The sequence below is a fragment of the Xenopus tropicalis genome, chromosome 4 (genome assembly GCF_000004195.4).
Source record: "Xenopus tropicalis strain Nigerian chromosome 4, UCB_Xtro_10.0, whole genome shotgun sequence".
NCBI lineage: Eukaryota > Metazoa > Chordata > Amphibia > Anura > Pipidae > Xenopus > Xenopus tropicalis.
In genome coordinates, this window is record NC_030680.2 from 149,858,986 (window position 1) to 149,877,568 (window position 18,583).

At 40.8% G+C, this 18,583-nt stretch overlaps 1 protein-coding gene across 2 annotated transcripts in view; it reads right to left on the reverse strand.

Annotated features, from left to right (window-relative positions):
• Window positions 1-595: 595 nt before the first annotated feature.
• Window positions 596-18,583, reverse strand: part of cacna2d3 (calcium channel, voltage-dependent, alpha 2/delta subunit 3) — a 499,906-nt gene continuing 481,918 nt past the window's right edge. For both annotated transcript variants that reach the window (XM_031901262.1, XM_031901261.1), the window contains 3 exons: window positions 6,975-7,087; window positions 3,386-3,468; window positions 596-1,011 (listed from right to left, as the gene is read on the reverse strand). In XM_031901262.1, the coding sequence (XP_031757122.1) occupies window positions 919-1,011; window positions 3,386-3,468; window positions 6,975-7,087 (289 nt within the window). In that variant the 3' untranslated portion in view covers window positions 596-918. The remainder of the gene's footprint in view (window positions 1,012-3,385; window positions 3,469-6,974; window positions 7,088-18,583) is intronic.

Below are 18,583 nucleotides of genomic sequence, written 5' to 3' on the forward strand. Positions count from 1 at the left end.
ATTTGCGCGACTTTTTTGTACTTTGGGTCAAAATTTTCGGATTCATTCAAACTTCGGTATCGTGACTTTCCTTGGGCCGGGTTCGGATCGCCAATACATTATCGTGACTATTACGATTTTTTCAAGAAGCATTTTCGTGACATTTCCGATCATCAGAAATTATCGTAGTTAATCCGAATTTTACCCATTTTGGGATTCGATCCCGTACTTTGATGAATCTGCCCCTAATTGTCATTTTCAGGGGCAAACTGAACGACTGGAGGAGGAGCCATAATGTAGAATTAAAAAAGAATTAAAGAAGAACTGATTGTACTTTACCAAAAATGCTGAAGTCTCCATCGCTGCATCTCTGCCACCCGTAAGCACCGCCTACTAAACATAAACCCCTCCCCAACGGAATTGTATCTTCCATCGTATGTAAGTGAACAAAACTTCAAATATATGATTTACTGAGATATTAATATTCACTCACCAATAGATTCTCCTTTAGTCGCCCCATTTCTGGAAACAACCGAAAAGCTCTGAAAAAGTTTCACCGAAATTCAAAAATTTGCTAATTTGCATACGAGACAGCAACAAGGGACATAACGAGTGCTCATGATTTTAATATACTTTATTTAAAAAGTACACCATTTGGATGGGGGGGGGGCAAAGCTGAAGAGGATGATCCCCCAGGGGCTGTTGTCCAGTGGCTATGGGGTGTGATGGCGACATGACACATCTGCATGAATCGCGACGTAAGGGGGTGGAGCTTGGCTTTGTACCTCTTTTTTTAGAGTTTTTGTTTGTTTCCAACAGTTTCAAAGTCATGAAATGCTGATGAGCTGACTACGATTCTTGTCTTCTACACTGCGCCGACGGTCTCAGCTCCCGCTATGTCCATGTAACTAGCATGCCATGTGATCCCGTCAGTCAGGGTCACCTCGACACATAGATCATTACAAGCCCCAGCAGCACCACGGTGGCTCGGGGGTTAATGCTGAAGGCACCGCCGCATTCTCTCGCATTTTCCTGAAAACAGAAAACAAAAAAATTAGAAATCAGAATTTTCCCCCAAAATTTTTTTTCAATACACATTGAGATAAAAACATTTGTATTTCTATTTAATCTGTTATTATTGTTAGCGATGAGAGAATTTTTTCGCCAGGCATGGATTCGCAGCGAAAACTTTAGTGAAAATTCACAGCAGAAAAATTTGTCGCACAGAATTTTTTTTGTCACTCATCAAAAAAGGCCGTGGTCACGGAAAAAAAGGTGCAGTCATGTAAAAATTGGGCTCCGCGGTCACATAAAAAATGTGCGGGCAACAAAAAAAAAATAGACACGGGCGACAAAAAATAGATGCAGGTGACTAAAAAGACGCAGACGACAAAAAAAATCGCACAACAAATGCATTTCGTGAATTTTTCACCATTTTGCAAATTTTTTAGCAAAGCGAAACGTGACAGATTCGCTCATCACTAATTATTGTATCATTATTGTTATTATAGAAATGGTATTATTTATATTATTAAACTTAATTAGTGATGAGCGAATTTTTTTTGCCAGGCATGGATTTGCATGGATTGGTGAATCGTTTCGCAAAACTTCCATGAAAATTCACTGCGGAAAAATTCGTTGTGTGGAATTTTTTTTGTTGTGCATCAAATTGGGCGTAGTCGCGTTAAAAAAGGCAGGGTCATGTCAAAATTGGGCGCGGTCGTGTCAAAAAGGGTGTGGTCTTGTAAAAAAAAAAACCCGGGCGACAAAAAAATAGCCACAGCGACAAAAAATAGATGCAGGCAACAATAAAGATGTAGGATGCAGGAGACAGAAAAAAATTGCACAACAAATGTGTTTCACAAATTTTTCGCCGTTTGGCGAATTTTATGGCGAAGCAAAATGGGACAGATTCGCTCATCACTAACCGCCATTTGCTTTGTTCAGGGATCAATATCAATTTTTTAAAAAATCATTAAAAAATGTAGGGATTCGGAACCCAAGCTGAACCGAATCCTTCAAATCACGTGACTTTTTGTCACATATACACAGAAGTAGCGATGAGCTCCGCCATAAAATTCGCGAAACGGCAAGAAAATTCACAAAACGCATTTGTTGCGAGATTTTTTTTGTCGTCCGTGTCTTTTTTGTCGTCTGCGTCTATTTTTTTGTCGCCCGTGCTTTTTTTGATGCGACCACAACCAATTTGAAAAAAAAAAAAATCTGCGCAATGAAATTTTCCCCACGAATTTTCACGGACGTTTCGCAAAACAATTCGCTAATGGCAAAATGTGGAAATTCCCTGCCAATCCATGCCTGGCAAAAAGTTTTGCTCAAAATTTTTTTCCGTTTAGCCCTTCCGTATCCTCATTTGCATATGCAAATTAGGATTTTGATTCACGGACTCGGGGTTCATCCAAGTCTGAAAATGGTGGATTCGGTGCATCTCTAAAAAAAAACCCCGGAACCCACAAAATTGAGAGAAGAACATAGAGAAATGTTTGTTCAAAAAAAGGTTCCATTTCATTCTAAAAAAAAAATAAAATTTAAATAAAATTTCATATTTATTAAAATTCAAATTTATAAGCAAAAAACAGGACAAAATCCCATTGAGAGTTTTTCCAGGATCTTTTATATTTCTATGTAAATTTCTTTTTTTCCCCACAACATCAGTTTTTAAAAAAACAGAATTAACAACTTTTTAGGATGCTGGGAAAAAAAAATCCTATTGACTTCCATAGCAACTTGTCAGATTTTAGGCGTTGAGATTTTTATCTAAATTTTTTCCTACCAATTTTTGAAAAATTTTGATAAATCTCAAAAATTACGGATTGGTTTATGACTTTTCAGAAAAAAACGATGGCAATTTTGGCAGTGATTTTCTCAAACTGCAGCTTCAATCAAACTTGAATTTTCATAAATCTGTCTGTAAAGGTTGTAAAATAAAGAAAATAAATAACATAAATAAATATTAATTCAAAATATTTATGGGAAAGTAGAATCTTCAGTTATTTGCCAGTTATGGTGTTTCTGTGCCCTGATTGGAAATGTAATTAAAATTTTGCTTAAACCTCATTTCAACAACAAAATTATCAGTCAGTAGGAAAAGTTCAATGATTTTTTTTAATCAAAAGTTTTTTACCCACAGAAAAAAATGGATTTCCTGGGCCCCTAGAAATGTTTGTGGCCATAGGAGCCCAAGTTATTGTATCGTTGGGACAACAGGAGAAAAGTGGAAATTATGTGACAAAAGTTTTAACAAAATCAAATTTTAATAAAATGGCCCAAATTTTTAAAAATAATATTTAAAAAATCTGACAATTTTCCCAATTTTTATTTAGAAATAACCTAGAACCTGGGACAGATTTATAACAAAGACAAGAAATACGTTGCGTTTGGAACCTACTTCGGGATGGAATCCATGACAGGCTTCCGGCCGCCGTCGTATCTTCTGTGATTTCAAGCGCTCACATTTGAGGGATTCGTTATGTGCAGTGAAGTTAAGGAGAAACCATTTGCGGGGGGAAAGGAAGCCTTTCAAATTTTTAAGTGAATTTATTAACATACAGATAATTATCAATAATCTGCAAATTCTACAGAATTTCAGAATTTTTAGGAAAACAGATTTCATCTTTATTACAGAATTCGCCTGAATTTTTGTAAATTGTCTCATTACCTGCTTTCCTGAATGGACCTTTTGTTCAAAACGCATTTCCCAGTTGAAACCCCAAGGGTCCCCATACCCAGTGGTACCCACAGCCAGGGGTACCCATACACAGGGGTCCCATAGCCAGGGGTCCGCATAGCCAGGGGTCCCATAGCCAGGGGTCCCCATACCCAATGGTCCCCATACCCAGGGGTCCCCATACCCAGGAGTCCCCATACCCAAGGGTCCCCATAGCCAGTGGTCCCTATACCCAGGGGTCCCCATACCCAGTGGTCCCCATACCCAAGGGTCCCCATACCCAGTGGTCCCCATACCCAGTGGTCCCCATACCCAGGGGTCCCCATACCCAAGGGTCCCCATACCCAGTGGTCCCCATACCCAGTGGTCCCCATACCCAAGGGTCCCCATACCCAGTGGTCCCCATACTCAGTGGTCCCCATACACAGGGGTCCCCATACTCAGTGGTCCCCATACACAGGGGTCCCCATACTCAGTGGTCCCCATACCCAGTGGTCCCGAGATCACGCAGAAGCCAATGGCAGAGGCCCCTCCCCTTTCCTTGTAGTTCTTTCTTTTGTCTCGAAACTTTAGAGAATTCGTTGGGTTTTGCCCGAAAACTCGACTTTTTTTAATTGTCTCAACAACAATTTGATAAAGTCGGGATTTATGCGGCGACAATTCAAAAAAGTCTTGTTTTTTTACAACTTTTTTCACAGCGACTTTTCCTTGCAACTTTTTTTTAGTAAATATTAGACATTCGGGAAAGTGAGTTTAGTCGAATTTGAAAATTAAAAAAAAATGAAAAATTATGGAGTTTTAGTCTTTTGTCCCCCGCTCTATCTGATTGGTTGGCTGCAGGAGAGTGACAGCACTGAGCAGGATTTCTATCTGACAGACTGGGGATAATGCACCGTAGGTGGCACGGGGGGGGGGGGGGGGTAGGGAGAACTTTGTGGGCAGCGGAATGATCCAAATTATTTTGAAAAAATCAAAAACAAACCCCAAATCCCGGCGGAACATTGGGTTTGGGCGGCGCCGATATTAAATAGGGAATAAAGTCAATAAAAACATCTTTGTAGGTTTCCCGAGAGCTGCTGCCCAATATCTGCCCGGGGGGGGGCAAACGCTGCGGCTCCGTAACCTCCCCTGACCTTGGCTGTAATGTCTGTGGTACTGACACCTGTCACATCAAATAAGGTCGGGGGGGCTATATGGGGGGGTGGGATTGGTCAGTTTCCCTCGGCATTCCGGGAATGGGAGTCAGGAATGTAAAGTAAAATTCCTTCGTGTCTTATGATCTGAATCAGAGACTGAAACCCCAATCTGTGCCGGAGCGACGAGGGGGGGCACCCACTACTGTAGGTACCGGGCGGAACCCCCACCCATCATGGGCACAGCCTATAGGGGCTCTGGGTACTGACGGGCTCATTCAGCCCCATCCGTCACTTTAGTTACAGGGAACATTCACTGAAATAATTACTTGTCTTCCTCACATTCAACTGTTCCAAAATATTCCCTTATTTTAATTAACTCCATCTTCTTAGGCCCATCCGTCAGCTCCTCCCCATAACCTGACTGCCCTTACAGTAAGGAGCCCCTTCCTATGCTGATGGTGAGATCCCCTTTCCTCCCCACCCCCAATGTATCACTCATTCCCCCTCTCTGGGTAGGGAACCCTATAGCCTGACTGCCCTTACAGTAAGGAACCCCTTCCTATGCTGATGGTGAGATCCCCTTTCCTCCCCACCCCCAATGAATCACTCATTCCCCCTCTCTTGGTAGGGAACCCCATAACCTGACTGCCCTTACAGTAAGGAACCCCTTCCTATGCTGATGGTGAGATCCCCTTTCCTCCCCACCCCCAATGAATCTCTCATTCCCCCTCTCTTGGTATGGAACCCCATAACCTGACTGCCCTTACAGTAAGGAACCCCTTCCTATGCTGATGGTGAGATCCCCTTTCCTCCCCACCCCCAATGTATCACTCATTCCCCCTCTCTTGGTAGGGAATCCCATAACCTGACTGCCCTTACAGTAAGGAGCCCCTTCCTTTGCTGATGGTGAGATCCCGTTTCCTCCCCGACCCCAATGTATCACTCATTCCCCCTCTCTTGGTAGGGAACCCCATAACCTGACTGCCCTTAAAGTAAGGAACCCCTTCCTTTGCTGATGGTGAGATCTCCTTTCCTCCCCACCCCCAATGTATCAATCATTCCCCCTCTCTTGGTAGGGAATCCCATAACCTGACTGCCCTTACAGTAAGGAACCCCTTCCTATGCTGATGGTGAGATCCCATTTCCTCCCCACCCCCAATGTATCACTCATTCCTCCTCTCTGGGTAGGGAACCCCATAACCTGAATGCCCTTAAAGTAAGGAACCCCTTCCTATGCTGATGGTGAGATCCCCTTTCCTCCCCACCCCCAATGTATCACTCATTCCTCCTCTCTGGGTAGGGAACCCCATAACCTGAATGCCCTTAAAGTAAGGAACCCCTTCCTTTGCTGATGGTGAGATCCCATTTCCTCCCCACCCCCAATGTATCACTCATTCCTCCTCTCTGGGTAGGGAACCCCATAACCTGAATGCCCTTAAAGTAAGGAACCCCTTCCTATGCTGATGGTGAGATCCCCTTTCCCCCCCGCCCCCAATGTATCACTCATTCCCCCTCTCTGGGTAGGAAATCCCATAACCTGACTGCTCTTACAGTAAGGAACACCTTCCTTTGCTGATGGTGAGATCTCCTTTCCTCCCCACCCCCAATGTATCACTCATTCCCCCTCTCTTGGTAGGGAACCCCATAACCTGACTGCCCTTACAGTAAGGAACCCCTTCCTAAGCTGATGGTGAGATCCCCTTTCCTCCCGACCCCCAATGTATCACTTATTCCCCCTCTCTTGGTAGGGAACCCCATAACCTGACTGCCCTTACAGTAAGGAACCCCTTCCTATGCTGATGGTGAGATCCCCTTCCCCCCCCCCCAATGTATCACTCATTCCCCCTCTCTGGGTAGGGAACCCCATAACCTGACTGCCCTTACAGTAAGGAACCCCTTCCTATGCTGATGGTGAGATCTCCTTTCCTCCCCACCCCCAATGAAGGAGAGATCAGATGAGAATGGAAGTTGCACAGGAACAGAACCAGTAACACATGTATAAGCGCAGAACCCAAAAGGCAATAATTATATTTACTTGATTTGATAGAAGGGAGGGAGAGGAAAGCTGCGTTTGATCAGACTGTAGATGGAATGTTCCGTGTATACAGGCCGGGTCATGTTTCCAATCAGAACATCGTTTGGGAGATTTCTGCACTTTTCAAAATAAAGGATATACCTAATTTCAATAGGTGCCATGGTAATTGGGGTGACGGAGCTACAACTGCAGACATTATCCACCACCACCATGAAGAGATTGCTGCTCGGGATCTGCTGGATGACAAACGACCTGCCGGAAACACGGAAAGAGAAAAAGAAACAATGCCATTGAGATTCAGGAAGGAAAGGGTTAACAGCTGCGGTTGTAGTTATAGCAGATTTGTATCAATTGGATGGAAGTCACTGAAGCATCTGTGCAATTAGCGCTCATTTATATGGTGTTTGAATAAGCCAGTTGCTAGGGCCCCAATCCCTAGCAACCAATGAAAACTCTGTTTGGTAGTTTCATATTAGTCTTTTGTATTCCACTAATCCCTTAATTTAGCACTCATTTATATAGTGTTTGAATTAGCCAGTTGCTAGGGTCCCAGTCCCTAGCAACCAATAAAAACACTGTTTGGTAGTTTCATATTAGTCTTTTGTATTCTACTAATCCCTTAATTTAGCGCTCATTTATATAGTGTTTGAATTAGCCAGTTGCTAAGGTCCCAGTCCCTAGCAACCAATAAAAACACTGTTTGGTAGTTTCATATTAGACTTTTGTATTCTTTTAATCCCTTAATTTAGCACTCATTTATATAGTGTTTCAATTATCCAGTTGCTAAGGTCCCAGTCCCTAGCAACCAATAAAAACACTGTTTGGTAGTTTCATATTAGTCTTTTGTATTCTATTAATCCCTTAATTTAGCGCTCATTTATATAGTGTTTGAATTAGCCAGTTGCTAAGGTCCCAATCCCTAGCAACCAATAAAAACTCTGGTAATTTCATATTAGTCTTTTGTATTCTTTTAATCCCTTAATTTAGCGCTCATTTATATAGTGTTTGAATTAGCCAGTTGCTAAGGTCCCAGTCCCTAGCAACCAATAAAAACACTGTTTGGTAGTTTCATATTAGTCTTTTGTATTCTATTAATCCCTTAATTTAGCGCTCATTTATATAGTGTTTGAATTAGCCAGTTGCTAAGGTCCCAATCCCTAGCAACCAATAAAAACTCTGGTAATTTCATATTAGTCTTTTGTATTCTTTTAATCCCTTAATTTAGCGCTCATTTATATAGTGTTTGAATTAGCCAGTTGCTAAGGTCCCAATCTGTTCCGTTTCGCTTCGCCGAAAAATTGGTGAATCTTTCAAAAGATCTGCAAAATGGCAAAAAATTTGCAAAAAGGCAAAAATGTTGTGTAGCAAAAAAAATTATCGCCTGCAACTATTATTTTGTCGCACGGCTATTATTTTGTTGCCCGCGGCTATTATTTTGTCGCATGGCTATTATTTTGTTGCCCACAGCTATTATTTTGTCAGGCGGCTATTATTTTGTCGCACGGCTATTATTTTGTTGCCCGCGGCTATTATTTTGTCGCATGGCTATTATTTTGTTGCTCGTGGCTATTATTTTGTCGCATGGCTATTATTTTGTTGCTCGTGGCTATTATTTTGACGCCCGGCTATTATTTTGTCGCATGGCTATTATTTTGTTGCTCGTGGCTATTATTTTGTCGCATGGCTATTCTTTTGTCGCCCGCGTCTATTATTTTGTCGCACGGCTATTATTTTGTTGCCCATGGCTATTATTTTGTTGCACGGCTATTCTTTTGTCGCCTGCGGCTATTCTTTTGTCGTCCGCGGCTATTATTTTGTTGCCCGTGGCTATTATTTTGTCGCACTGCTATTATTTTGTCGCCCAATGCTATTATTTTGTTGCACAGCTATTCTTTTGTCGCCCGCGGCTATTATTATATCGCACGGCTATTATTTTGTTGCCCACGGCTATTATTTTGTTGCACGGCTATTCTTTTGATGCCGGCGACAATTTTTGTACGTGAAGTGAAATTTTCCGTGGCGAATTTTTTCATCCGTTTCGCGAAACAATCCGCCAATGGCGAAAGGCGGAAATTCGCTGCGAATCCATGCCTGGCGAAACATTTTGCCCATCACTAGAAGAGAGCCCTGCCCAAAAGAGCTTACAATCTACAAGCCTATGAGTTCTACTGTATTTTCTATTATAATTATAAAATGTAAGGCAATATATGTGAAATGAGTGCAGTTTGCGCCTGACTGAGCGCCGTCCCTCTCTAAAACACCATTAGTGAGAGGGCCGAGCGCCTCCCGCTGACAGTCCAAGTGAGATGGATTCTGCGCCGCCGCCCTCGTTATTTACTCGGCAGCAATTAAACCTGCTCGGGGTTCGTTCTAGCAAGTTAATGTGCTTATCTGCCCAACCATCTCGAGCCGTATGTACAGAAGTATCACAGGGAGAGCCGACTACAATAAATTATCTCATCCCGCCGTGACGCTCTACACCTCGGGCCTTTGATGTCTCTTTGATGTCAGGCAGAGAAACATGTTCCAGGTTCAACATAAATGCACATTCTAGTAAATCTGACTGCACAATTAATGTACCAAACCTCTTGCTTTGACAGTCAGTCACAATTAGGGAACGTGTTCATCAACTGGGTCTTTGGGAAAGATCTCAGCCCCGTCCCACACACAGAGATGAGCCTTAAAGCAGCCACACACAGAGCAACCTTGGGATGGGGTGGCATTAATCTGATCACTGGCTATGGGTGGTCCAGTGGCCCCATTTATTTAATGGTTAAATGATTCCCTTTTCTCTGTAATAATAAAACAGTACCTGTACTTGATCCCAACTAAGATATAATTACCCCTTATTGGGGCAGAACAGCACTATTGGGTTTATTTAATGGTTAAATGATTCCCTTTTCTCTGTAATAATAAAACAGTACCTGTACTTGATCCCAACTAAGATATAATTACCCCTTATTGGGGCAGAACAGTCCTATTGGGTTTATTTAATGGTTAAATGATTCCCTTTTCTCTGTAATAATAAAACAGTACCTGTACTTGATCCCAACTAAGATATAATTACCCCTTATTGGGGCAGAACAGCCCTATTGGGTTTATTTAATGGTTAAATGATTCCCTTTTCTCTGTAATAATAAAACAGTACCTGTACTTGATCCCAACTAAGATATAATTACCCCTTATTGGGGCAGAACAGCCCTATTGGGTTTATTTAATGGTTAAATGATTCCCTTTTCTCTGTAATAATAAAACAGTACCTGTACTTGATCCCAACTAAGATATAATTACCCCTTATTGGGGCAGAACAGCCCTATTGGGTTTATTTAATGGTTAAATGATTCCCTTTTCTCTGTAATAATAAAACAGTACCTGTACTTGATCCCAACTAAGATATAATTACCCCTTATTGGGGGCAGAACAGCCCTATTGGGTTTATTTCATGGTTAAATGATTCCCTTTTCTCTGTAATAATAAAACAGTACCTGTACTTGATCCCAACTAAGATATAATTACCCCTTATTGGGGGCAGAACAGCCCTATTGGGTTTATTTCATGGTTAAATGATTCCCTTTTTATTTATGACATTAAGACAAGGCAACAGTGTGAATATCCCAGGGGATTTAGCTAAAATATTGATTGGTGGAAAGGAATAGGAAGGAGTGAAATTATTTTTTAATTGAATGGAGCGTAACTGGATGGAGAGGTATAAATGTTGGTGGATGTGTCCCATCTTGAACCTTTGTCCATAGTAATTTGGCACAACACTTGGGCTAATAAATGCAATGTTATAAGCAGAATTCTGTACAACTAGACTATAAGCAGTAGAGACATTTGGGTTTTTTGGGCTCCTGACCCAGGGCCACTGGCAGATTGGGACTATTTTTTGCCACCTGTTGTCTTCTGCAGGGTAATGGTGGACCAACCTATACGGTCATAAGCAGGAGTTTTCCTCCTAAATTCTACCTGTGTTGAAGGTATTATATGAGCAAATTTTTTCGCCAGGCATGGATTCGCAACAAATTTCCGCATTTCGCCATTGGTAAATTGTTTTGCTAAACTTTTTAAAAATTCGCCACGTAAAAAAAATTGTCTCACGTCAAAATAGGGCGTGGTCATGTCAAAATTGGGCGAGATCACGTCAAATAGGCGCCATTGGCAAATTGTTTTGTGAAAATTTGCAGAGGAAAAATTAGTCGAGAGTAAAAAAAAATGGTCTCGCATCAAATAGGGCACGGACGCGCAAAAATCGGGCGCGGTCGCATCAAAAAGTGCAGCGACAAAAAAAAAAAGACATGGGTGACAAAATATATTGCGCGACAAATGTGTTTTGCAAATTTTTCGGCATTTCACAAATTTTCTTGCCATTTCACGAATTTAATGGCGAAGATGGAGACAGATTCGCTCATCACTTACAAGACTTTAGCATGTACACTCATCCAACACTAGCCAAGAAAAGTTCCTTGAAGCTCCTTAGACATAGGGGCTGATTCATTAAAACACGAGTTCAAATCCCAAATGGGAAAAATTCGGATTGGATGCGATAATTTCTAAAGATCGCAAATATCACGAAAATGCTTACAAAAAAATGGTATTAGTCACGATAATATTGTATTGGCGAAAGTCACAAAATTTTCGTACCGAACGATTGTAAACAGCAGGAAAACCTTTCCGATTTTTTCTCGCAAAAGTATGAAAAAGTCGCGCAAGCGTCGAAAAATTTGCCGAAAATACGCTCAGAGTGTTCGTGTCTTAATAAATCTGCCCCATAGTGCGAAGTCTAATGCTCAGCATACATGGGCATATTTTGGCCATGCCCAACTGCCACCCTAAGGGATATCTGGCCAAGATTTTGAAAATCTTGTTGGGCAAGGATTGCATCAGTGCATTGATACGGCCCTCTCCCATTGGGCCTTTACAGGATCTCATCATGATGCAATTTTTGGGCTGGGGGTTAGTCATGAGCAAATTTTTTCGGCAGGCATGGATTCGCAGCGAATTTCTGCATTCCACCATTGGCGAATTGTTTCACGAAACTTCCGTGCAGAAAAATTAGGCGTGCGGAAATTTTTATTTTTGAGCGTCAAATTGGGCGCCGTTGCATCAATTCGCCCTCGGTCGCGTTGCGTCAAAAAAAGTGCGGGTGACAAAAAAATAGATGCGAGCGACAACATAGACACGGCTGACAAAAACAATCACGCAACAAATGCACGATTTTCGTGAATTTTCTTGCCATTTCGCAAATTTTATGGCAAAGCGAAATGGGACAGATTCGCTCATCACTACTGGGGGTTGAAAATATCAAACTGGCCCAATTTGGTCTGGTAGTCAGCTGACCAGCTTCAGGCTACAAATCACAGGCCACATTCAGTTGAAAAAAAATATTCCCTTATGTCACTAAAAATGACAAAACCAGTTGAAGTCACAATTATAAAAGCAATGGTCTAAAAATAGGGAAGAGATTGAGTGATGACAGTTCCTTAAATAGTTACCACTGCCTCGTTTTATTTTTAAATTAAAATGTAAAACATATTTAGAAAAAAAAAAAAAAGTTCAAATTTTTTTTTAATTTTGAGGGAGTTTGGGGTGAAATGAACGTTTTCCAATGCCCCAGTTTAGCTGTTAGTGGAACAAAAACACCAACAAACTGCTCCCACGTCCCGAACTATAAAAATAGACAAATTCAGATACAACGTATTCTTGTCGTGACGCCTTATTATTGGAAAGCATAATTAGCACTCGAAATTGAACCGGGGGCGGAGGGGGATTATACTTATAGATGCTATTTGTTCAACCCATTTATGGCTCAATACTAAGAACTGTACTATATTAAAGCACCAGGAAAGAGCCGGGTCGTGGAGCGGCGCTGACATCATATAGCCTTGTAGCATCTGTGGTTTTGTGGATTTCAGTGTGGGTGAGAGGAGGCCATTTCAAGGGAAGAAGAAAAATTCCTTAAAAAATAAAAGTAACTTGAATATCTCAAAGTGTTATAAATAAGTCAGCACTGGTTAGTCAAGAAATAAAAATAAATAAAATAATAAATTAGGTAAATTAAATGTAAAAAAAATAAAATCACAAACATAAAAAAATAATAAATACAATTATAAACAAAATAAAAATAAATAAATAAATTGGGTAAATTAAATGTAAAAAAAAAAATCACAAACATAAAAAAATAATAAATAAAATCATAAACAAAATGAAAATAAATAAATAAAATAATAAATTGGGTAAATTAAATGTAAAAAATAAAATCACAAACGTAAAAAATAATAAATAAAATCATAAACAAAATGAAAATAAATAAATAAAATAATAAATTGGGTAAATTAAATTTAAAAAATAAAATCACAAACGTAAAAAATATAAATAAAATCATAAACAAAATAAAAATAAATAAAATAATAAATTGGGTAAATTAAATTTAAAAAAATAAAATCACAAACGTAAAAAATAATAAATAAAATCATAAACAAAATAAAAATAATAAATTGGGTAAATTAAATGTAAAAACTAAAATGACAAATAAAAAAAATAAATACAATAATAAATTTAGTAAATCACAAGTAAAAAATAAAATGATAAATACATTAAAAATAAACATAAATAAAATGATAAATCAAAATTAAATAAAATAACACAATAATAAATCAAGTAAATTAAATAAAAAATAAAAATACAAACAACAAAATGCAATAAAAATAAATACAAACAATACAATAATAAATTAAGTAAATTAAATAAAAAAATAAATAAAATAAAGTCAATATAAAAAATGATAAATATAATGATAAACATGTTACAAATAAATAAAAAAAAATAACCTAAAATAATACAAAAAAAAAATAAAAAATAATAAATAAAATATATTTAGGAATAATTTGCTTAGATCAGTTCTGCTGTATGGAAATCTGGATAAACCCCCAAATTAATGTTCATAACAGTGGACTATGGCCCTATGGCAGCTCTTACATCTAATTACCCCAGAGGGAATAGGGCAACAGGCGACCAAAGAAGCGAAGAGCGGAGAAAGAGAAGTCATTAATTCTGTTTGTTATTATGAATGAGGTTTGGTGGCTTTTTGTACTTGTAGCGCTAAATGGCTTGTGCAGGGGAACATTGCGGCCGCTTCCAAAGACAACAAGCCCGTGACCTTCAATACCCCTGCTGTTTCACTTGGGCCCTGGATAAATACGATCCCTGCTGCCAAACGATGCGGTGACTCTGTAACGTAGGCACATGTCCACTAAGGTCTGACTGAGACCAACAAATTCATATTATATTAACCTAAGCTTGGATTTACTTGAACCCAAGTCTCCTGGGATGAAACTAGACTCTACTTCTAAGCTTGGATCATCCCACAACGTTCGAAGGTTTATAATTATAGGCTGTTATTTTAATGTCTGTGTTCAAGCCGATTGTACATTATTCCTGTTACTTTGCTCTTCCAGCCAGTAGGCTCTGCGGCAGGACAATGAGAACACCACCACCTCTTATTATTCTTTTTTCCATAAGCGCTAACAAATCTCACCGCACCTCGTATTTTCTCAGTCGTTCTAATATATCTGAGGGTGTAGTTGGCAACCCGGCCGCGTGCCTTTTCCAAAGTCAGTAAGATCTGCAGAACAAGCAACTGTAATCCTTAAGGCAGATTTATTATTCAACAAGTGCGTATTGTGAAGCTCGGCTTGGTAGCCAACATGCTGGGCCCTAGAGTAGAAAATTACGTTTTTGTTTAAAAAACAAGAGTCCCCATTCTTACTTTTCACGTTGAGATGGTCCCTGTCCTCTAACTCCACCTGGTTATACCCTGAGCAAAGTATACTGGTCACACTTTGGTATATTTAGGTAAATTATTGTTATTCAAGCCCATGAACCAAGAGCTTGAGATATTCCATCCATCTTCAAGGGTAAGCAATAACTTTACACCGAAGGAGAAGAAGATCAGTCACATCTGTCATGAAAATGACCTAACGACCAAGAGTCAAGCCCATGAACCAAGAGCTTGAGATATTCCACCCATCTTTAAGGGTAAGCAATAACATTACACCCGAAGGAGAAGAAGATCAGTCACATCTGTCATGAAAATGACCTAACGACCAAGAGTCAAGCCCATGAACCAAGAGCTTGATATATTCCACCCATCTTTAAGGGTAAGCAATAACATTACACCTGAAGGAGAAGAAGATCAGTCACATCTGTCATGAAAATGACCTAACAACCAAGAGTCAAGCCCATGAACCAAGAGCTTGATATATTCCACCCATCTTTAAGGGTAAGCAATAACATCACACTGAAGGAGAAGAAGACCAGTCACATCTGTCATGAAAATGACCTAACAACCAAGAGTCAAGCCCATGAACTAAGAGCTTGAGATATTCCACCCATCTTCAAGGGTAAGCAATAACATTACACCTGAAGGAGAAGAAGATCAGTCACATCTGTCATGAAAATGACCTAACAACCAAGAGTCAAGCCCATGAACCAAGAGCTTGATATATTCCACCCATCTTTAAGGGTAAGCAATAACATCACACTGAAGGAGAAGAAGACCAGTCACAACTGTCATGAAAATGACCTAACAACCAAGAGTCAAGCCCATGAACTAAGAGCTTGAGATATTCCACCCATCTTCAAGGGTAAGCAATAACATTACACCGAAGGAGAAGAACATCAGTCACATCTGTCATGAAAATGAACAACCGTATGCCCAAACACAGGAGAGAAACCTTGTAGCATTCTAGATACATTCTAGCATTGTAGCATTCTATTTTGGTCCAATGACAACGAATTCTTCTAAGGAAGTAAAATAGCAAAAAGGCAGTTTCAAAGTCCCACAGAAGTACATCCAAAGTCTGAAGAAAATAATGGCCGAAGAGCAACTGAAGTGGTTGATCCGAAGACTCTGAAGACAGACTTTCCAAGCTCTCTTTGGGGCTCTTTTTATGTCCCCACAAGTCCCTATTGTTGCTATGCAGGGGTGGGGAGACGTATAGGTGCCAGGGTAACTGGATTATCTGCCTATTGGGTATCAGTCCCTAATCTCATCAAAGAGAAATTAAATCAATTCTATCATTGTTTATCATAAACCCGTCACAACATCCAATGGGAGTTATTGGAAGAACAGATTTTTATTCCAGCCATCCCCAAGAGGAGCATACAAAACAAAGGTTGGGCAATGTCCCCATTATAGCTTTTAAGATACCGTAAGAGCAAAAGGAATTCGTACAGGGGAACAACCTGCCGGTGGCTTCTTGCTGGGTCTCAGGGGCTTTTTCACATCAACCTTGGTCAAAATGTCCTACTTGATGTCCTACTTGATGTCATCATATACTGTCCTATAGAGAATGAAGGGATATTTCCCCTCTGGGGTAAATTAGAGAGGCTTCAGATGGGGGTTTTCGCCTTCCTCTGGATCAACTAGCAGTTAGGCAGGTTATATATAGGCATTATGGTTGAACGTAATGGACGTACATCTTTTTTCACCTCCCTTTCCTGGGCAGTTATTTCAACGTCCCTCATCATCTGAAATCTTCTGAAGTTCTATCAATGCTCAACTTTATAGTTCAGAACCTAAGAATAGGTCACCACGCTGTTTAAGAGATACTCAAGGGTCTTCTTTAAGAATGTTCAGGTCCTGAAACAGGACTCCATTAAACACAGCAGCTCCAGTTGGATAAGCTGTGTACAACATTCTCCATGGAATACTAGGCGATTAGGACTAGGTACCCTATATGGCCAAAGGAGTACAGACACCTGCCCAACATCTCATTTCCATAATAAAATTATGAAAATTGGTCCTCCCTTTGCTACTACACTAGCCTCTACTCTTCTCTTTGTAGGAGTTTCTTCCATTCAGCCACAAGAGCATTAGTAAGTTTGGGCACTGATTCTGAGGATCAGGCCTGGCTCACAGTTGGGGTTTCAACCAATCCCATTGGGGTAAATGTGGGTTGATGCCAGGGCTCTTTGTGGGTCAAGAGAGTTCTTCTACTCAAACCTAGCTTGGGGCATAAACAGGGACGAACTGGGGGGTGAAGGGATGAACTGGAGGGTGAAGGGCCCACCGGGGCTCCTGCCCCAGGGACCCTGCAGGTGCCCGTGCCCATACCCCCCCCAGAGGGGCCCCCCACCCGATTACCTTCCCTGGGCACATACATTTAACGCATCAGGGCAGGAGCGGTCGGGCAGGGGGAGCGTGGCAAGGGTCGGGTCTGGGCCGCTGGGGCCCACTAGAGCTGGGGCCCACCGGGCCAACCTTGGGCATAAGTGCTAAAACAGGCAAGCGCTTTCCCCAAACTGTTCCACAAAGTAGGGAGCATGGAATTGCCATGAATATCATTTGCTACAGGGTATAATTCTGAGACAATTTGCAATTGGTCTTCATTTTTTATTATTTGAAGTTTTTTAGTTATTTCCCTTTTCGTTCAGCATCTCTCCATTTGGCGTTTCAGCAGCTATCTGGTCGCTAGGGTCCAAATTACCTTAGCAACCAGGGAGTGGTTTGAATGAGAGACTGGAATATGAATAGGAGAGGGGCCTAAGTTGAAAAATAAGGTATAGAAAGTAACAATAACAATAAAACTGAAGCCTCACAGAGCAATAGGGTTTGGCTGCCGGGGTCAGTGACCCCCATTTGAAAGCTGCAAAGAGTCAGAAGAAGGCAAATAATTCAAAAACTTTAAATAATAAATAATGAAGACCAATTAAAAAGTTGCTTAAAATTGGCCATTCTATAACATACTAAAAGTTACCTTAAAGGTGAACCTAATTTATATATATATATATAATTTTCCCCTTTGGAGCACTGATTACCGCTCTCTTTTCAATTTCTGCAGACAGACAGACACATTCCCGTCTGGTACAAAAAGAATGTTTCCGATACAGAACCGGAGATTTATACTTCCACGGCTTATAAACAGCACAGATTCTTTCCTTCTCAAGATGGACGGCGTTACAGGAACGGGCGAGGAACCCCAGAACCGCAGAACAGACACGGAACCATCGCTCAGTGTAAACACATTATAGAAGGGAAAAATCATAATTCTGATAAGAATGTGTTCCCTGGAGACAACAAATGTTTCATCTCAATGTTGCAGACACTGGGCCGGAGCCAAGTTGGATTTTTCCCATTCGACTGCCACTTGGGAATCTGTTGCTTTCTGTCAGGTTGAAGGGACTGGGGTGGCTTTGGGCAGAAGGTTGAACGTAATGGGCGTCTACCGTGTTTCTATGTTATTTTACTTTGTCCACCATTGGAAATCTTGGGGCCTTATGTCGGGGCCCCCCACAAATACAATTATGTAGTACCAACATTTTTGGCCAAGTCTCTTGTATCAGTTAGGCTGATGGCCCATGGAGCGAGTTAGTCACCCGCAATAGATTTCTGCTACTAATCACTCCAAAATGGCTTTCTACTGGTGGACTCACCAGTGCCTTCTTCAGGCAACTTCAGAAAGTCCAAGCAATGAGTAGGCCTTCCACCAGTGACCTCGATTGTTGGTGGCGGAAAGGCATTTCGGAGCAGTTAGATCTATCATGGGCAAATAAAGGTGGCCATACACTGTAAGATCCCCTCGTCTGGCGAAGTTGCAAAGCGAGTTGATCTTCTCCGATATCCCCACCTACGGGTAAGCAATATCAGGCTAAATCAATCGTTTGGACCTGGCTAAGCGATCAAATTAAAATGGCGGACATAGGCAGCATTGGTTCGGGGATGGCATCAACGAGACAATGTGGTCCTTG